The sequence below is a fragment of the Corylus avellana genome, chromosome ca7 (assembly GCF_901000735.1).
Source record: "Corylus avellana chromosome ca7, CavTom2PMs-1.0".
Taxonomy (NCBI): domain Eukaryota; kingdom Viridiplantae; phylum Streptophyta; class Magnoliopsida; order Fagales; family Betulaceae; genus Corylus; species Corylus avellana.
This window is the reverse complement of record NC_081547.1, coordinates 23,157,452-23,179,947: the sequence shown is the minus strand read 5'-3', so window position 1 is coordinate 23,179,947 and position 22,496 is coordinate 23,157,452. Positions and strand designations below refer to the sequence as shown.

Below are 22,496 nucleotides of genomic sequence, written 5' to 3'. Positions count from 1 at the left end.
AATTTGATTGATATCAGAAAAAAAAAAAAAAAGAATATTTTGTATGAAAAAGTTTTAAAAAAAAAGATTTTTTTATTTGAATAGTAATAAAAAATGATTGATGTGATGTAAAAAGTAAGAATATTAGAGTTGATTTTGAGATAAATTTTTGAGTCTTTGGGTCAGGTCCAATCCAGTCCTTTGGCAAACATGCCCAAGATCCAGCAATTTTATAGAATGTGAAACAATGAAAATAGTTACTTGTAAACATATTCCAGCATGACTCGAGCCCAACTTGATTATTAAATGAGTTGTTCTTAAATATAAAATTAAGTTCAATTATTAAATGAGTTGTTCGTATAAGGGTTGACTTGCTCATTAGGTTCGACCCATATATTAATAAAAAAAATATGTATTAAGGCGAAGTCTTTAAGTTCAACCTTTTCATCGCTGACTAACACCGCGCTAATAAGACAAAGAAGTGGGAGTCCATGCCTTGAATGAATCAGTAACAACGAATTAAGTGGAATGAGGATCAAGAGACGGATAGGGGGGGGAGGGGGGAGGGGCGGAATGGCCTATCAATCATTGGAGGACCTTCCCTTGAACCGGTCACGGAGCTCTCAACTGAGTTGTTTAGAGCAGTTTCACTCCTTTATACTCTATAAGGCTATTCTATGTTATATGAAATTCTTCCCGACAAGAGCCTTTAAAATTGGCGCCCCTATCTTTGAAAAGGGTCCCTCATGTTCAGCCGGTCCCATAGAAGCCTAAGCCTTCGGTAATAAATAGTATAGCACACTTCTTTCTTTATTTTACCCATAAGCTAAGGCATGTTCTTCATGTTGCAACTGATAGAAAGGTGGAGAATCATCCTGAGAATATTGCTAAATAGGGGTGCAAAGGCGGTTACGGTTAGCGGTTAGTGGCAATAACCGCTAACCGTAACCGCCCTAGCGGTTAGTAAATTTCACTAACCGCAACCGCTAACCGCCTAGCGGTTAACGGTTAGCGGTTAGTGGCTGGTTAGCGGTTAGTGAAATAGATAACCGCCCGCTAACCGCTTTTTTAAAATTGGGCTTTTTTTTACCCTCATTTTTTTTTCTTGTATTTTTAATATCTTCTTGGGCCCAATTGCTATAAATATTTGAATTGTCATTGGATCATATGATTAAGTGTTGATCTTATAAACTTACAAACAAACAAAAATACTTCAATTGTAGTTATAAGTAACACATTGTTTAATCCAATGTCAATTACTTAATTTGATATTATATGAATCACATTGTCATTGTCATTGTACATGAATAATTGATTAAGTATTGGAATTGTAATTGGATCATATAGTTAAATATTTATCTTATACATTTATATTATTCAATATGCATATAATATAACTATAAGCAATTATATATATATATATATATATATATATATAAAATTCAAAATTGTTCAAAATTGTTAATTTTCTTTTTTTTTTTTCTTTCAAAAAATGGTTAAATTTCTTTTTCTAAAAAATGTTCAAAAAATACATTAATACTTCAATTGTGATTATAAGTAACACATTGTTGAATCTAATGTCAATTACTTAATTTGATATTATATAATCATATAGTCTCATTAAATTATATCATATGATTCATATGATTAATTATTTAAATTCTTATCATATTTACTTATAATCTTTTTTCTTTGAATTGAACTTAATATCTAATGGTAAATGGTAATGTTCAAACTCCTAAATCCTAAATTCCTAAAGTATCTAATAATGCTTTAATTAAATTGTAGACTTGTAGTTATAAGTAACATATTGTTTAATTCAATTGAATCAATTGTGATTATCATTGTACATGAATCATATGATTAACTTGTAGACTTATGACTTATGAGTTATGTCATATTATATATGTATTATTTATTATTATATAATCATATGATTTAATGATCAAGTCATCATGTGATATAATCATATCAATTATAGTGATAATATATAAATTACTAAAATTATAATGATAATACATTAATACTTAAATTATGTTTATAAGTAACACATTGGTCATTGTTTAATCCAATGTCAATTACTTAATTTGATATTATACGAATCATATCATCATTGTACATTAATAATATGATTCACTTGAAGTCTTGAATAAAGTATTTGAATTGTCATTGAATCATATGATTAAGTATTGATATTATACATTTATATTATTCATATACATATGTAGACTTATATAGACTTATAAGTTTATAACATACATTGGAAATAAGTCTCTAGATATTTAATTGTTGTATTAGTATGAATTAGTATACTTATGAGTTATGTCATATTATATATGTATAATTTGTTATTATATAATCAAATGATTTAATAATCAATTTCATGTGATATAATCATATAAATTATAGTGATAATATATTAATACTCAAATTGTGATTTAATTATTTTTAAAAAAAAATTGTGATTTAATGATCAAGTGATTATGTTATATGTATAATTATAAAAATATATTATATAAAAAGGCGGTTAGCGGTTAGCGGTTACGGTTAGTAGACCCAATAACCGCTAACCGCTAACCGCTAGGCGGTTATGGCGGTTAGGCGGTTAGCGGTTAATGCGGTTAAACGGTTAGGCGGTTAGGCGGTTGGCGGTTATAGCGGTTAGCGGTTAGCGGGCGGTTAAAAACCGCCCGCCTTTGCACCCCTATAATGCTAAAGTCAGGGTTGGTGTTTTTAGGCTATACATAGCTGGCCCTTCCCTGTACTGGACGTTGTTGAGATAAAGGCTTTTCTCCCTGGATCTATTAATAAAAGGTAGTCAAAGAGGGTCTGTTACTGACCTCCCTCCCAAGAAGACGAGACTTCCCGCCCCCGTCCCCTTCATTCTATGCTGTTTTTAACTACAAAGGCGAGTTTGGGTCTTCCCTTGGTGGACGTAGGGGCATCGATCGACAGGGTGCTATATTAAGTTTCATACGAGATGTAACCCCTATGCCACATAATGGGTGTAGGCCCCCTAAAAAAAGGCGTGTGTAAAAATAAACAAAACATTTTAAAAGAAATAAAATAAATAATTTAATGGTTTGATCAAATAAAAAGATTACTATGGTTCGAGAGAAAGTAATAGTATCGACTTGGACACTACAATGGAAGTGTATTGAATCAAGAGCTTGACTACTCATTGTAATACACAATTCACTTCACAGAGATAATCAGAATTCCTCTCTCCCATTTCCCAAAAGAGTGTTGGTTACTAGTCCTCAAGAAAGATCAGATGCACAGAAGGAGCTGCACATGAAGAATGGCAAGACATTGAAAGAAGGGGTTCTGCACGAATGCCCTGTTGAGGAAGAGAAGGGGTTTGAGAAGAAGGCCTTATCGTCTGCTAGAGGAACTGACATGACATCTAATTCAACTATCTCAGCTTGCTGCATCGAGGAAAGAGGCTAGGCACCGAATTGGATTAATATGTACATATATTAATAAAAAAATAGTATAATGTATTAAGGGATGTAATCGAGCCAAGCTGAGTCGAGCTTTAAGATTTCAAGGCTGACTCATTTATCAATATGCTTATTCGAGCCAAGCTATGAAATGTGTGTTTAAGCCTAGCTCGTTGAAAGCTTGGGCGAGGTTTGAGATCGTTGAGAATGCTATCCAAGCTGAGTCGGGCTCAACTTGAGCTCGAGTTAGGCTATTAAATATTAAGTAACTAGATAATATGTTAGTTACAAGATATATGAATGAACTAACGAGTTGGGCAAACAATCCAGTCGAGCTTTAAACGAGCTGAGCTCGTGCCTCTATTTCAAGTTTTCTCTAGCGAGTCGGGTAGGTATCATTTACTAATCGAGAGGGTTTCTATAGTATCAAGCTTGAGTTCGGGTTGAGCTAAACCAAGCGGGTTGTCAAATGGATTGGTTTATTTATAGCCCTAGTATTACTTATCAAGTAATATTGTAAGCATAAATTAAGTAATAAATAACAATAATTAATATATATTAAGTAGCAATAATTAATTGATTCTATATATAACCTATAAGTATATTCAATAATTTATGTTATATGTTATTTTGAAAAACATATAACAAAAGCCCCCAAAGATGCATTTGACCCATAAGAGTTTATGGGTGTCAACAATAGGTGGTTTAAGTAAGCCCACACAAAACCAACATTCACATGTAGACTTACATGATAATAAAATGAACGAAAAAGTTCATATATTCTCTTCAAACTACTATTCAATTGATAATGTTCCTCTCAAATTTTTAATTGCGACAATATCTTCTCCAAACTATCCAAAAATTAACAATATCCCCCAAGACCAGTAAAAAGACAAAAATTATCTTAAATATTTGTCAATAAGACAAAAATACCCCTATAAATTTGAAATATATATAACAAAAAACGTTTTTTTTTTTTTTTTTTTTTTTTAAAAATCCCACTTTTTTTTTTTTATTATTATTGTTTTTAAACAATTATTTTAATTTTTTTTAATGGTATTTTCGTCATTAGGAGAAACATTGACAATTTTTGGTAGTTTGAAGAAAACATTGTCAATTAAGAGGTAGTTTGAGAAGGACATGTAAACTTTTCCCTAAAATAAAACACATATAACACTCCTGATCTATTTACTGTAGAAGGACATAGTAACAAGACGCAAAATAACCATTTTGTTTATGGCTAGTGAAGGTAAGCATCAATGCCTTTGCTGACATCAATTACAAACTGAAACAATGTATTGGGTTCTAGAATATCCTTCAGCTTTCATATTCCGTGCTCCAATGCATCAAGCTGCCCTCATCCCTGGGAGTAGCTTGAACAATGATCTTGAAGCTCTTGTGCTCCTGCAACAGATCTCCTTCAACACTTTGAAAGTGACCGACTTATTTGTCTCATTTATTGCTTCAATTTTCTTCTTAGCAACTTTAGCTTGTCAATCTATATATATGGCTTCGCACGAGAAGAAACAATTAAAGATAATTAACATCATGTTGTTGCTAAGGGTTCAACTAATCTGACTTGTCCCACATTGAACAAGCAACAAGAATTCTTACCCTTAATCATCTATAAAAGGCCAATTTCTCGGCACATCACAAGCTCGAGCTCAAATAAAACTTAAATAAGTCAAGGTCGAGCAAGCAGTACATGCTCAAGCTCAACTCGTTAACAGCCTTATGTGGAATGAAAATGACCAAGCTGGGAGTGCAGCTGGCTACCATGTAAATTATTGTTTCGGCCCTGCTTAAAGCTTGAATCCACTAAAACTACATACTCAAAGCTCCACATCGGTAAAGAGTAATGTTATATATCACACTATTACCCCACTATGCTTGGTATTGAAAATACATTCTTAGATCAGGAAATTCTAATGAAAGGGGAAAAAAAAAATTTTCTCCAGAAATGTGTCTATCTTGTTAAGCTACTTGTTAGTCTCGTTTGACATGCTGCAATGTAGCACGTGCGAGGATAAAGCAGGAGGAGGCCACCATTGCAATCAGGTACCCAGCTATTGCTCCATAACTCACACAAATAGGCCATTCCTACATAATGTTATAAAATACTTCAGGCCTAAATAACAACATAAAAAAATAAGTGGAGGAAATGCAAGTAAGTTATTTGATCTGAGAAGAGACAATTTGAAAATAATTTAACAAGCATAAAAATATCATCAATCGAGAAGGATCATTACAAACATAGGAAGAAACAACATAAACAGATCATCATCACTTATTAATGCTCAAATCTCAATGTTACCGAACAAGACTTAAAAAGTTAACACAATTTATAAACAGGCAACTTCATATATTTAGCCGTAAACTCAATGAACCATGAATCTAAACTCTTGCAAGGATAAACACAAGTACCTGGTTTGTTGCTGCTCGCTATTTAATTATATTATCCTTCTTTGGACTCTACGAATCATTCCCTCATGTAAATTCACAATTTAACCATAAACAGAAAGAGTTCAACATGAAAGTGATGCAAGATACCAGCCTAAATCTAGAAAGTATATACCCAAGAAAAAAGAGTTTCTTCATTGGTTCCTTTTCTAAATCAGAACCCATCACTTCAATTAAAGGCAAATTTGATGGCTTAATTTCAAAAAGTATAAAATTCCCCCAAACAACAGATCAACCCCACTAGCTCTGTACTTAACAAGGAAATCGTGGATTTATGAACGTCAAGTCAATTAACTGCTCATGGGATGAAAATCAGTTGTTAAGATGTACATGCGTACAAAAAAGAGATTTATTGTCTGAATGAGGGTGGCACTAGCTCTATTCATATCCACAAAAACCAAGGATCACTAATGTGGCAGTTAAATAGGACACACTGATCGAAAGACTGGGAAAATTTAATAACCCAAAGGGATGTATGAAATGTGATATGATTAAGATACCATATGAAAGTATGAAATGTGATATGATTAAGATACCATATGAAAGTATGAAATGTGATATGATTAAGATACCAAATTTTCATATGGTTGCCAGTTTGATAGGAGATTGAATTTTTTTTAGTTTGTCACAAGTACTTCACTGTATGCTTCCTTGCATTATTTATGTACTTTTGCTCCTTCAGACAGTGAGTTCACATTTGGATCACAAATATCTTGACAATTACACAGCACAGGAGAACTCTTGCAGAAAAATATGCTACTTTAAAGAACATGTGGAAAAAATTTAGATCAGAATTTGGTTTTTGAATGATCAGATGATGAAGTTATAAAGCCTACTTCCAAGAACATGTGAAGATACAAACCTTCCATTTCATGGCTAGTTTACATATTTAATTCCTACATGAGAGCTTTTACAGTTCAAATCCACATCAGAGACACCTTTCCGCACCATACTGTTGGGCTGACAACCCACAAACAAATTGGGCTAGTTGAACAAAAGGACAACCAGCATGCCATGTCCAACTCATTAACTAATAATATAAGTACAGACTAATGAAACAATATATTTTTGACTAATCAAGTACAAACTATATCAACACAGAACAATTATAAGATATAAAGAGATGAATGTAGAACAAGCTTGCCAAATAAATTTAGTGGAAAAAAGCCGAGTTAGATTTCAGATCATTTGCAAAGAAAAAAAAAAAAGTGGAAGTATTTATCTGCAAAAAATCATTATAAATGAAACAATAGTAGAAGAAAATTATGACTATTATCTTAACATACTGGATAAAGAAAAAATAAAATAAAAAATTGCTTAAAATAGTACATTAGGAATGAAAAAGGATGAGTGCAGTACCTGCCATGGCCTTTCCCAATCAAGCGGCATTGGCCAAGCCCCAAACCAAGCTCCAATAACAGCTCCATGTGCCGGAAGGCAAATTATAAGATCAACAGATCCAACTGGCCTAAAAGTGAATATTTTTAGACATCACATCGGCACATAAGTAACTGGAATTTATCTAATGGGTAGTGTACAGAAAACTAGTTTTCAATATCATATATCTAACCCAGTCAAAGATAACAACAATAGTATAGGCCCCATTGGCTAAAGTAGTTAACAAAAAGCCAAGTAGTGATTGGAAACTAACTTTGTATGTGCAAATATTCGTTGCCAATCCTTCCATGATACACCAAATACAGAAGCTGCAGGCACAATCTGCCAAAACCCAAAAAGTAATAAATATGTAAGAGGCAAAACATGTTCAAAATGGAAAACTTCAGGTCCTTGGAGAACTGGAACAGAATAGTAACTTGTTGAGCCAAAAAGCATGAAAGCAATAATTAATCAGAAAGTAAAAAGGAAAAAAAAAAAAAATGCTTCTGGAAACCCTAGCAAGTGAATACTCTAATACTAATAAAGTCATTTATGATTTGCTTTGAAGAAAAAGAAATAATCAGATATTGTCGAATAAAATATGACACAAGTATTTAGGTTATATAAGAAGTCAAGGAATTCCAATCCAAATACTCAGGAATGTTGAAAGTATGATACTGTAAAGAAGGGAAGATTATGATGCATTACATACTTACAGTGAACAATGACATCATTAGAGACCAGCTAATGGTCTTTGAGAAGTACCTGTGTCCAACAAGAGTGGCACAAAATCAACAAATGCTTGCAACATAACTAAATCTTCAATAACAAAAAATTGAAGTATGTGAGTCCATAGGTTATCAAATTGGTGATAAGTTGATTTATGGATCATTCAAATATGTTTCATCCTTCATAATTCTGAAAACATAACTCACACTTGAGGTTGAATAGTCACAAAATATCTTTGAAATTGCTGAAATTATACACCATTATGGGTTCTACTTTCCTTCTCAATAAAAGTTTAGAAGATGAGAAAGGTATTCCAAAAAAAAAAAAAGGAAAAAAAAAAGAAAGAAAGGTGAATTATGTACCTGATGATGATGATGAGAAAAAGGTCTTGTTTCAGAAAGGAACAGAAGAGTGTGAAACTATACTTATATTTTCAGAATTACACAAATAAATACAAAGTCTAGTGAACCCTTAATCACATACTGAGTGCCAACAGGTGTGCCCAATGCGATAGCTCCCAAAGCACTTACTAGAGCCCCTATAGAATAGAAACAAAAGAAATGATATTTCCTTTTTTTAACACAAATAAATAAAGACAGAGAAGGAACTGAAAGGTTTAAGAGTAGGCTAACAGCTCACAAACTGAAGATAGTATGAAATACAATAGAGCAATTATTATCTTTTGGATCACACAATCTCAGGCAATGTAGTCATAGACGTTGCCCTAACTAGGTGATTCAGTTGCTCTACCTATGATAGGCCATAAACCAAATACAAGTTTAATATGATGCACCAGCCTAGGCAAGTAGGCAACAGCAAAAGGGTACATAATCATCTAGGTGCAGTTATTGCCAGAGATGTTCTTCTGGTGTATGTTTTTTCTTTCAAAAACTGTGATATGAAAAAACTACAGCCCCATATATACACAATAAAAAATCAGTTAAACTGGATTGGACCCTAAAACAATTGAACTGACAGCGAATGAACATGTGATACAGCATAATGTTACAAATTTTGGTAAATGAGGTTCCATATTTTGTACAATCTATTTATTTTTATGGGCTCTACCGAACCTTTATAGAATATCACAGACGAAGGTTTACAATCAAAATATAGAAAGACGAGTTCTGAACAAGGACAATAGTACTAGATGTTATTGGTTATCCATGTAACCATATTCAGATTCTGCAAAACTTGTCAAGTAGGTCCCTCGCCCCGCACACCCCCCCCCCCCTGCGGAACAAAACCAGAAAAAAGTTCCTGAATTAACTGTTCTGAACCACTTTCCCAGATTCTTCTTTCCCATTTGCTTTTTATATATGAAGTATAATTTACCAAGAAGTACAACAGCATTTTTAACATGTACGCAAAATCATGAAAATGAACCCAAAGCATAATAAAGCCTTCATTATCTCTAATGGGTCCATTACAAATGACACCTTTGTGCCATCAAATTGCATTAAAACCAACGTATCAGCTTTCTACGAAGTGATGGACATTAACTTGGTAATATAATCATACACTTAACAAGCAAACCAAAGGAAAAAGAAAAAAGACTAACCAACAGGAAGTCCTAGTAAGCCTCGTCCCACAGCTTTCAAGTACTGAAAAAGAAAAAACACAGCTGAAATAATCAATAAAACAACACCAAACCAAAGTATAAACTAAAGAAATCAAAAAGAAGAAGAAAACTGCTGCTGAGAAAATAAAAAGGAAAAATTCGATTAAAGTCATGAACTGGATCTAATGCATTCATTTCTGGAAACCAAAATATACGTATGACATAACACTAAAAACTTCCTTTTCCCACATTTTCTCGGTAACCAAACAGAGAAAAAAATTAAAAATAAAAAAGAACGAAGGGATGCTGATTTTACCGAGCAATCTTCGCGATTCTTTCGGTAACGACTGTAGAGAAGAATCACAATTGGGCACTCAATAACCTGATATTAATTAAAAACAAAAAACAAAAAACAAATTAGAGGGTGAAATTAGAAAAAATAAAAAAATAAAAAAATAAAAGAGAGGTTTACCCAGATTAGACGGAGAGTGAGAGAAGGATGAGAGACGAGGTTGACGGAGAAGACATAGTGGGCCAGCAAGACGGCCAGGCCGAGGCCCAGCCCAGAGATCAGGTGTACAAAAAGCGCCTCGGAGGCTGAGATGGAATGAGAGGAGGCACTGACTTCTGCTTCCGGCTCTGCTGAGGCTTTCACGGACGACGTCGTCGCGTTCGTCTTCATGTTTTATATTCGTGGTCCGTAGCGGAAGAATAGAAGAAAATATTAAAAGAGAGAAGAAGCCGAAGTGCGCAACACAATGGGCGCTACGCACGAGTGGTTAGCTGAGCGAGGGAGATAGGTTCGAGTCCATTAATGGTGTTCATCGACTTCTCGGCCCGCACCAAACCCCCTTGTGTTGCTGCGGATCCGTCTAAATCCCTCTTCACCGGTGTTCCGGCGTCCCTCCAATCCGAAAAAAATGCAAAAAATGAAAAACACCGGCGTCTGTCGAAAAATAATTTCTAAAAAAATTGGGTTATTTTTCACTTTTGTTTCTAATCTTAAAAATGGAAAAAAGTGTAAATATATGCTAAATATATAATTTCTAAAACAAATTGGGTTATTTTTCAAATTTTTTTTTTAATCTTAAAAATGGAAAAAAGTGTAAATATATGCTAAATATATAATTTCTAAAAAAAATTGGGTTATTTTTCAATTTTTTTTTTTAATCTTAAAAATGGAAAAAAGTGTAAATATATTCTAAATATATGAGTAAACCCGTGAAACCACTCCCTAGTCTCCCTCAATTTTATTATTTTTTTAATTTTCAATTTTTATCAATGTAGTCTTCTTATTTTCTAGGAATTATGTTCTAATATACCCGCGCAAGCCCCATCTAATATACCCTTGCAAACGTAGTGGTAGATTAGGTATGTTTAGGCTTGCTTGATCCTTTTTTTTTTTTTTTTTTTTTTTTGACATTCCACACAATGGAAGGAGGAGAGGAAAATTCAAACTAGTAACTTCCGCTTCATGAGGCATGATCCACATCCAATTAAGATACCCCTTAGACACAGGCTTGCTTGATCTTAAATGGCTTTTGATGGCTTGAATTGAAACATTAGCTTGTTTGGTGAACAATGACGACTATAGCTATGATTTGGACATTAGCTACTTTGACCTAAAATCTGTTAGACAAAGTTAAATTGATTTTGAATTGGGTTGAAAATTGGCTGAAAGTGTTATGAACTGGGTTAAACAGGACTGTAGTGATTTGAAAATGGATTGGACCAGACTGGCGGTGAGTCTGGACACTGTTGGCGGTGAATCTTCTATAGATCGAAAGGTTTTGTGTCTGCAAACCTAATTCTAGTTTTATATTTTTCAGGAACTGGTTCGAGAAAGGCTGAGAAGACAAAATTGCCCATGCAAAAGTACATGGAGGCGTGTGGATGATCGGAATTGTGTGCTCCTCAGAGAGTACTCAAGGAAAAAGTCAAAGACGTTTGTTGAAGACCACAACTCTTTTAGATATTGATCGAGTCACTATCTGTGTGAGCTAATCCCACACAAGCGATGCAACCACCAAAGCAAGAAAAACCAAGTCTACAAACATGACATTAACTAATTAATGGGCTTTGATACCATATAAAAGATTGTTATGTTTTACTCCTGTGAATGCACTATGAAGATTTGTCTTATATTTATAATGAAGTACTCTTGACTTATATTTGACGTTGCATACTCTTAGCTTATATTTGATAAAAATTATGTTCTAATATTGTTAACGGTACGTGGACGTAGGTGTCTAATACTGAATTACCTTGTAAGTTCTCTTGTCTCAATTTTTATATTTATTCTGCTTTTTATATTTAATTGTCAATTGCATTATGAATTTCTTCAATTACAAGGCCGTGCTCTAGCTAGTGAATTCATAGACGACATAAATCTTAAATTATTTTCATACATTGGCATTGCTTGGAAGTATGTTCAATAGTAGAGGAACCCATAAAAGCATTTTATACATGATCGATACTTTGGGTAAGTACCCCAAACAAAGAGCAAGAAAATTGAAAATGCAATGAAAATAAAATACACACTGTCTTCATAAATTGAGATCCATAAATTAATTCAGGCAGAAGCTGTGTAAGGATTTGGAGATTCCATGAGTAATAGATCTTCTGGACTTGGCACATATGGTGGTGCAACTTTTGGAGGCGGCGGCGGTGAGGAATACGGTTTTTTGTTGTAATCTGTCTTCCCAAACAAGCTGCTTGGAGTCTTTCCTGCTAGGAATCCTAAAAATTCCACAAAAAATGGAAATGAACACGTTTTTATTTAGTTATACACGAAAAATAAAGAAAATAAATCAAATAGTATAGTCAGTTTCTTCCCTGCACCTCTTTTTTTATTTTTTATTTTTTATTTTTTATGAAGAAACTGCACTTGATATTTTGGAAAGAATAAATAATTCTTAAAGGGATGCCTAAGAGTAAACAAAATATGAAAATCTTACATTTTTCGAGAATTCTATCTAATTCCTAATATTTTCAAACATGAGAATTATATTCTTGAGGCTATGGATGCTGCAGAAATGTTAGATTTCATGAACTAAACGCCACGTAATACTATTCTTGGTATAAGGGTCTGTTTGCGATTGCGTTTAAGATGTCTAAAAGTACTTTTAATACTCAAAAAGTCTGTTTTTTTAAAAAAAGTATTCGTTTGTTAAAAAAATTAAAAGCGCTTTTAAGGGTTCAAAAAGCCTAAAAATGACCAAAAAACACTTTTGGGAAAATCTTAAAAATGAAGTTTTTGCTCAAAAGCTCTTTTTGACTTAAAAACTCTATTTTTTAAACCCAATACCAAACAAGCTCTCAGTAGAAGATCACTATTACAGTAATATACATATATAGAATCTATTTCCCATTATATTTGCCTTCCAACAGATCATAAGATGTACTACTTTTTAAATCTTTCCTAAAAGTATTTCTTTTTTTAAATTTTTATTTTTTATTTTTACATGTCCATACAAGGAGAGAGGAGGAAAGAGAATTCAAACTAGTGACCTCCGCTTTATGAGACGTGATTCCCAGCCGATTGAACTACTCATTGATGACAAATCTTCCCTAATAGTTACAGTTGTGAAGATAAAAAAATAAAAAAGAAATTAGATGATCAATTGATCATGATATATACTGATCGAAAGGACTTGCGGTTCACAAATCACGGTGATCGATGAAGCATGTATACATAAGTTTTTCATGCATGCAGTTTGATTGCTAGATGGAGTGAGTACTAGAAGTTTAGATGTTTGAAAAGACAAAGACATGCTTTCCCAAACCTTTTTGATGCACAGTGGTGTAGTGGGTTGCAAAATTAACGAATAAAACTCACAATTTTTTTACAAAACCAATAAAATTCAAGGATTTTCAAGAAAACTCAATATAAAGTGTTTCTTATTAAAAAACTGGGGAAAAAATGGCAGTCAGGCTGTCCTTCTCAGTCCATCGAATTTTAACTAGCTATTGAGAACTAGTAAAGAAAGGACCTAATCATCCTTAGTCAATCGAGATTTGACCGAGACATCGACCGAGACTCTCGGCAATATTCACACTGATAATACCTTGCTTCTTGGTCGATCAAGACCTGAATCTCGGTCGAACGAGAAACTCTTGTCCAAAATTTTTCCTAAATATATATGTTGGCTGCTCAAACAACATCACTTTCCTATATATATGGCAGGCAGCGCAGGCTTTAATATTGATGGACAATAGATGTAGCCCTACGCTTAATAATAACCTAATTAAGCAAAGTTAAATAGAAAATGACAATTTATAATAGAGGGATAAATTATAAAGAGAATATTTATATGTTACCCTGCAAAGTTCTTGCCTCGACCATGTTAGAAGGAGGAGAGGCTCCATGAAAAATGATGAGAGAAATGAGAAAGATGGTGTTTATCATGAGAATTATCTTCATGATCTTGCTAATGAAGATTCAATTAATGGGTTAGCAGTCATTTATAGGCAAAATCAATGGAGCAGTTGAGCTTGGTTAAATTATTAAAATCATTTACATCTCTCTCTCTAATTTAATTAATTGTCTGGTTTATCATTGACTTAGAGTTGGTAAACCTTGGAGTGTAGCTGCAATTGCAGTTGAAAATTGGAAACTTAATTGGTTGAACTTAACTTTCTTCAGTTCCCTACTTTGGACTTTGGAGTAGAGAGAGAGAGAGAGAGAGAGAGAGAGAGAGAGAGCAACCTGGGATCTTAATTAATATGATAAGTTTAGGGAAGATTCCATTATTTTATTTTATTTTTATTTACTATTATTATTAAGGTGTAGAGTCTCAACAAACAACGTAGTTTAAATTCAATATTGTATCATATAATGTCGGAATGAGTTAAGTTGTCGTTCTTGCAAGTAGCTATATATATATATATATATATATATCGAAATTACTTCTCATATCAACAATTTATGCGAATGAATGGCGTGATGTCATTTGTTGGGCTGGCAGCCCCATTGGCCTACCAATCCGAATACCCTACCTCACTGTAAAAGGAACACTAGCTAGCTGGCTCCCTTCAAAAGTTTAGGAAGGTATGTAATCTCTTTCTCGGAAAGTCTCCATTCGGTTTATCTTTCTATGACAGAAGACTAATTTAATCATTGAAGTGTTTACAGTCTCCTGAAGGATCGATAGACTCCGATAACTGCTTTCTGTACGTGTTTTGCAAAAGGTCCATCGCTTGAGCTTTTAGAATATTTGGTCAGGTCTTAAAGCTCTAGAGCACCCATAAATCTTTTCCATCTTCATTTTCCTCCATCACAACACCTTTCTGAATTAGAATCCTTGATGCTCCAAACTTACTGAATCCAATAGGAGTTGAACATATATGAGTGACCAAATAGCTTGTTGATTTATGAGTAATGAGTTTGATGATGAACATAAGCTAAAATAAACCTCACTGATGCATATGCTCTTCCCTGCGATCAAGTGTGTTTACATTTTAAGTTTTTTTTTTTTATTATTATTTTTTTCTTCACATTATGTTAGTTAATTGTTTTGTTATATTAGTTTTAAATATTGTATTAAGGGGTCGATGAGAAGTGGATATAAATCATGCATGATGGCTATAAACAATCCGATGCCCTAAATTAATTAACAAAGACCTCTACAATGAAAATCCACCACGTACTTACAACCCAAACACTACAATATTGTATCTATAGTTTATTTCTCTTTCATCTTGGCTCTAGAACATCATATATTTTAGGAAAAATATTCATGAACCTCACCTGCTTTTTTAAATTATACACTTTAAATTGTAGTTTTTAATTTGATCAATTTAATTTTGGAGTTTACAAATATTTTAAATCTAAGGCTCCATTTGTTTCTGTGTAAAATATTTTCGTCGTAAAATATTTTCAGAAAAGTCATTTTACAGAAAAATGTTTTACGATGAAAATATTTTCCGGCATTTGGCGTGCGCACAGAAAATCACAAATATTTTTTATATTTTCATTTAATCATATTAACCTATAAAATGTAATTTTTATTCACAATATAAAAATACTAATATGCAATACTTTAAAAAATAAAACTAAAAATTATGTTTAATTAAAATATACAAACTAACTAATAATAATTTAGTGTTTAATATGATTTTGTGCACACACCAAATACCGAAAAATGTTTTCTGCTGAAAATGTTTTCCAGAAAAATATTTTCTGCTAAAAACATTTTCCGACTTCAGGAACCCGACTCGGACCCGCCTGATTTTCCGTACATACCAAATAGCAGAAAATGTTTTATAATAAATCATTTTCAAGGAAAATGTTTTACGCAAAATCCCAGGCGAGCCCTAATGGGGTCCCGGCAGATCAGGTTGAGTCCCGGGTAGGTCTCGGCTGGGTCCCGGTCAAGTCTCAGGCGAGTCCCGGCGAGGTCCCAGGTAGGTCTCGATCAAGTCTTGGGTGGGTACCGGGTGGGTCCTAATCTAGTCCCAGTGAAGTCCTGGGCGAGTATCGGCGAGGTCTCGATCAAGTCCCAAGCGGGTCTCGGTTAGGTCCCGGCGGGGTCCTAGTCAAGTCTCGGGTGAGTCCCGAGTAGGTCTTGGGCGTGTCTTGGTCAAGTCTCCGATGGGTCTTGGTTAGGTCTCGGGCAGATCCGGCCAAGTCTCGGGCGGGTCCAGGGCTATCCGGACAGGTCTCGGGCGAGTCTCAGGCGGGTCCCTGGCAAGTCCGATCGGGTCCCGGCAAGTCCGATCGGGTCCCGGCAAGGTCTCGATCAAGTCCCGGGCAAGTCCTGGGCAAGTCCGAGTGAATCCCGGTCAAGTCTTGAGCAGGTCCCGGTGGTGTCCCAGGTAGGTCCTAGCGGGGTCCAGGTCAAGTCCCTAAGGGGTCTTGGGCAGGTCTTAGTAGGGATTTGAGAATGTGATGCTCAAAGTCGGAAAATGGACCGTAAACCATTTTCCGAAAATTAAAAAGGAATTTTCAGTCCAAAAAAAAAAAAATTTCCATCGCACCAAACACCCGAAAATACAAAAAACGTTTTCTGTAAATCATTTTACGGCGAAACAAATAGAGCCTACCATCTCTAACTATTTCCCTTTAAATAAATAAATAATGATATGAAAATACTATCACGTCATTCTCATTCTCACGAGCCACCCAGTCTTTTTGTTTTTTTGTTTTTGTCTTTTCAAATTTTTAATTGGAATGACATAATGGTATTTTTTTAATATAATTTTTGTTATTTATTAAAAAAAAAAAAAAAGGGAGAAAGTGGTTAGAGGGCTTAAAAAAATTGTCTTATTTTCCGTTAGTAAGCTCCATGGCCGTTTGGTGTGTTTGAAAGGGCTTTGCTTGGACTCGACATTCGTCTAGTTTCACGGCGGAAATGTAAATTTGTCATATGCATTACCTTACCTCGTAGGGTTGTACATGCATCCAGCAATAACCTCATTCGTATTATGCTGGGTAAGCCAGTTATTTTTTTTAGGTAACCGCATTCATATTATTAACTACTACATGCATGAGTATTGTGGTTATTGAATGAGATTATTAACCGCATATCAGGTAATGGGTTTATTTTAGTCTTTTAGTCGTTTTTTAATTGGGTCTCTATTATGAAATATTTTAAATGATTTTGAAAATGTTTTGAGCTTGTTTAAGTATATGTTTTTTAAGCCAATACTATTTTAGATGAAATCCATATCTTGATTCTACATTCTAGCTTAAAATTAACAAAGAAAATACAAACACCTTATGATGGATTCATCCAAAAAAAGCAAACATACAAATTACAAATCACAGTTGATAAATTTGTTTTTATATATACTGCTAATCCGCATCCACATATGTGATTAGTAGTAGCATGTACAACCCTATTACCTAGCTTGCTCCATCTTGACATGTACATTATGAAGAACCCAATCATCTCAATACACACACAAAAAAAGAAAAAAAAAATTCAATATTAACTATGTTGGAATATTAATTAATAATTATTACGTGATTAAATTTATCGTTTATTATCAGTTTAAATTTTATGAAGTGATTGATGATTTAGCATATGGTATAATTCTTTCGTCAATCTTCTCATTCACGTACACTTACTGGTATAAATAAAATCAAATGGTTGTGAGCTCGAGGGAGTCAAACTTTCTGAATTGATATAATTAATTAACAGTATGTAAGAATATAATTGAACTCAGAAGCGTATAATGCTTTTCACAGTCATATATAACCTATACCACAAATATATATATACACGATGTTCCTGAAGATCCCCCTAGATCTTCCAAGAACGTACACGTACACAGGTACACTCTTGCAAACCAAATCATTACGAGAAAGCAGAAGCTTTATTACACACACACACACGTGTGTGTATATATATATATATATACATTGTTAGATAATATTATATTATTATTATTTACTTTCTTTGGTATTCTAGGGTTACTAGGTTTATCTTTCCTTATTCTACTAGGTCTGTATTATTCGCCTATATATAGGCCTCTTCTGTACATTATATTTTGTGATTCAATATACAACCTTATTCTCAACATGGTATCAGAGCACAGGTTCTGAATCACCTCAAAATTTTTTCGCGGCTAAATATTTTTCCTCCGGCGCCGCCAGTGTTATCCGGCGAATCCTTCTCTCTGATCCTCACGGTTCTCTATCTTCTCCTCGAGGTTTTCAGCGTATCACTATACCGCTTGAAAGCCCGGAAGACAACCGTCCCAGAGCCGCCGCAAACAGCCATATAGGAGTCCACACGCGCCCTCACGCGCCGCCAAAAGGTTCGGCAATTCCGCCACTGCCGTCCAGCCACCGGCCGCCACGGTGGTCCGATTGCTTCCCTTAGGCCACCGATCGATAGATCTGCTCCCCAGGATTCCAGAACAGGCCTCAGATCCTCCATACGATCCTCCACGCGCCTCCACGCGCCCCCAGAAGGTCCGCGCGTCAGATCCACGCGCCAGTACAAGCAGCCTCCGTTCGCGCGTGTACCACACGCGCCATCGCACCCACGTGCCACGCCATTCTTGCCACGTCAGCCCTAATTGCCACGTCATCTCAGCCACGTCAGACCTACGTGCACGTCACCAGTGCCACGTCAGCCTGCGTGCCACGTCAGCTTGTGTGCCACGTCAGCAGTATCAAGTCAGACCTTGCCACGTCATTGGTGCCCGTCAGCGTTGACTTTGACCGTTGACCGTTGACTTTTTGTTGACTTCCAGAGTTGACCAGGTGCTTTCTTACCTATTTTTTCGTCCTAATTTCATATTTGTAGTCTGTTTTTGCATTTGAGCCTTCCAGATGGCACAAAACGAGATTTTTCATCATGTTCAGACTGTATTGGATGGAACAAACTATATGTTGTGGTCTCAATCTATGCGCAGCTTTCTTAAAGGCCGCAAGCTTTGGTTTTATGTCACTGGGGAGATCCAAAAGCCAGTTAAAAAGGATTCTGAGGCAGATGAGGCTTTTACCACTCGTCTTATTGATTGGGATAGCAAACATCATCAGATTCTTACATGGTTCCGTAATACCACTATCCCATCTATTTCTGCACTCTTTGGCAGCTTTGATGAAGCAAAGGGTGCTTGGGATATGCTTGCTTCTCGTTATTCTTCTGTAGATGGTGCTCACGAGTATCAGCTTTTGTTTGAACTTTTCCATCTCAGGCAGGAATCTGGTCAGAGTATCAATGATTTTCTTGCCCGCATGCAATTCTTGTGGAACCAAATTGATGTTTCTGATCCTATTTGGAAGGATCCCACTGATGCTCAGATGTATATTACCCGTAGAGATCAACATCGCCTTCACCAATTTTTGATGGCTTTGCGTGATGATTTTGAGCCTGTTCGTGTGCAACTATTACATCGTTCTCCTCTTCCCACTTTGGACACTGCCATCTTCGAACTTGTCCGTGCCGAGACTAGATCGCAGACTATGCGCTCTCAGCCTAGTCATACAGTGTTGGCTGCACCATCCTCTGGCTCCTCGTCATTCCAGCGAGAGTATTATGACAGGTCAGGTACTTCTCGACTCCCTCCTAAGTCTCGCGATAATAATTACTGTCGCTATTGTCGACGTCGAGGGCACACTATTGACAAGTGTTGGCGTAAGGGAAGATCTAATGCACCCACAGCAGCAGTTGCTCATACTGAGAGTGGTTCATCTCCAGCTGCTCCCTCTTCAGTTGCCCCCTCTAGCCACGCATCAGGATCCAGTGTCACCTTATCTGCAGCTGACTTCGAGACAATAGTCAACCAGGTCGTCCTATCTCGTTCTGGTAATGCATCTTCCTCTGTCCTCTCAGTTTTGCCAGGTACCTCTTCCTCTTGGCTCTTTGACTCTGCTTGTTGCAATCACATGACACCTCACCCTACTTCCTCTACCACATCTGTACCTTCCCCTCATTCTTCATTCATTCGCACAGCTGATGGCTCCATTATGACTGTTAAAAATATAGGCACTATCAATACACCTTCCCTTTCTGTTCCTGAAGTTTTTCATGTGCCTGGATTATCCTTCAATCTTCTTTCTGTTGGCCAACTGTGTGAACTTGGATATAGACTTGTTTTTGACTTTTCTGGTGTGCATGTACAGGATCCTCGTACGAATCAGACCATTGGGACCGGGCGTAGAATTGGGCGTATGTTCGAACTATCATCCTTACATCTCCCCGCCACAGGCATCTCTGCTGCAGCCTCTTCATCATCACCATCTCTTGCACTTTGGCATTCGCGTCTTGGTCATGCATCTGCCTCTCGCGTTCAATTTTTAGCTTCCAAGGGTTTGTTAGGTTCAGTTTCCAATAATTCTTTTGATTGTAGTTCATGTCAACTTGGTAAACAACCGGCTTTGCCATTTAATAATAGTGACTCTCATGCTACTGCTTCCTTTGATTTAATTCATTCTGATGTTTGGGGACCTTCTCCTGTTGCTAGTATGAGTGGCTCACGTTATTTTGTTATTTTTGTTGATGATTTCTCTCGTTACACTTGGGTGTTTTTAATGAAATCTCGTTCTGAATTATTGGATATTTATCGTACTTTTGCCAAAATGGTTGAAACCCAATTTTCAAAACCCATTAAGGCTTTTCGTTCTGATAATGCTTTAGAATATACTCAACATGATTTTCAAGCCATTCTAAAACATTATGGCACTGTTTCTCACTTGTCGTGTCCAGGCACCTCACAACAAAATGGTCGAGCTGAACGTAAACTTAGGCACATTTTAGACACTGTCTGTGCTCTTCTCATTTCCACATCTGTTCCTACCCCGTTTTGGGGTGAAGCCACTCTCACAGCTGTCTACACAATCAATAGGTTGCCTACCCCTATCCTTGATAATTGCACTCCTCATGAGCGGTTGTTTGGCTCTATCCCTTCATATCATCATCTCCGTGTCTTTGGTTCTGCTTGTTTTGTTTTACTCCAGCCTCATGAGCGCACCAAACTTGAGCCTCGTTCTCGGTTGTGTTGTTTTCTTGGATATGGAGTGGAACACAAGGGCTACCGGTGTTATGATCCTGTGTCTCGTCGTCTTCGCATCTCCCGTCATGTAGTTTTTTGGGAGCATCGACTATTTCACGACGTCGGCAAATTCAGCATGCCATCATCCCCTCCCTTTACTACCCTTTTTGAGTTTCCTCTTTCTCCTACTCCCACCACCGATGTCTTGCCTGAGTCTCTCTCGCTAGAACTGCAGTCATCTGATGCCCTCGAAGCTGCTTCGCCTGTGTCCCCAAGTTCTTTGCCTGCATCCCCAAGTTCTTCGCCTGCCTCCCCAGGTTCTGTTCCATCTGAGGATCTAGTCTGCACTCCATCACCTGACATTCGTCGATCCACCCGAGTAAGATCTCTTCCTTCCCATTTACAGGATTTTCATTGCTTTCATGCCTTAGCTACCTTGCACGAGCCTCACTCTTTTCGTGAGGCCTCCACTAACCCTCTTTGGCAGGCTGCGATGAAAGAGGAACTTGATGCTTTACACAAGAACAATACATGGGATCTGGTTAACTTACCTCTTGGAAAATCTGCGGTCGGGTGTAAGTGGGTTTACAAAATCAAGACTTGTTCCGATGGTACTATTGACAGGTACAAGGCTCGACTTGTAGCCAGAGGTTTTACTCAGGAATATGGTGTGGATTATGAGGAGACTTTTGCTCCAGTTGCTCGCCTCTCTTCTGTGCGTGCTCTGTTGGCTGTTGCAGCCTCTCGGCATTGGTCACTTTGTCAAATGGATGTCAAAAATGCCTTCCTTAATGGTGATTTAAGTGAAGAAGTTTATATGCAGCCACCTCCTGGATTATCTCATCCTACAAACAAGGTTTGTCGTCTTCGTCGAGCACTCTATGGGCTTAAGCAAGCACCTCGAGCATGGTTTGCTAAGTTTAGCGCCACTATCTCTCGCCTTGGCTACTCCATCAGTTCTTATGATTCTGCCTTGTTTATTTGCCGCACAAACCGGGGTACCATACTTCTTCTACTATATGTTGATGACATGATTATCACTGGGGATGATATGATTGGTATTCAGGAACTTAAACAGTTTCTTAGTCAACACTTTGAGATGAAAGATCTTGGCCCTCTTAGCTATTTTCTTGGTCTTGAGATCTCAACTTCTTCAGATGGTTATTATTTAACACAGGCCAAGTATATATCTGATCTACTTTCTCGGGCCAATCTTACAGACAGTAAGATTGTCGACACACCGACTGAGCTTAATACTCGTCTCACTCCTCATGATGGCGAGCCTCTTCATGATTTTACCTTATATCGGCATTTAGTTGGCAGTCTTGTCTACCTTATTGTCACTCGACCTGATATCTCATATGCTGTCCATCAGGTGAGTCAATTTATGGCTGCTCCTCGCTCCACTCATTTCTCAGCTGTTCTACGCATTCTTCGGTATCTGAAGGGGACATTATTTCATGGGCTTTATTTCTCCTCTCAGTCTCCTTTACAGCTGC

The 22,496-nt window shown here is 36.2% G+C and overlaps 1 protein-coding gene across 2 annotated transcripts; it reads right to left on the bottom strand.

Moving 5' to 3' along the window:
- Positions 1–4,589: 4,589 nt before the first annotated feature.
- LOC132188833 (uncharacterized) lies at positions 4,590–10,536 on the bottom strand. 2 transcript variants are annotated; one of them, XR_009440921.1, is made up of 9 exons: positions 10,022–10,536; positions 9,866–9,931; positions 9,550–9,592; positions 8,472–8,526; positions 7,976–8,024; positions 7,534–7,601; positions 7,242–7,350; positions 5,037–5,522; positions 4,590–4,932 (listed from the first exon to the last, which is right to left on the bottom strand). XR_009440921.1 is itself a non-coding variant. In XM_059603396.1 (8 exons), the coding sequence occupies exons 1-8, from the start codon at positions 10,229–10,231 to the stop codon at positions 5,409–5,411; spliced, it is 714 nt and encodes a 237-aa protein (XP_059459379.1). In that variant the 5' UTR covers positions 10,232–10,536; the 3' UTR covers positions 4,590–5,408. The 2 variants fall into 2 exon arrangements, 1 of the variants encoding a protein (XP_059459379.1); XM_059603396.1 differs by having other exon boundaries at positions 4,590–5,522.
- Positions 10,537–22,496: the final 11,960 nt, after the last annotated feature.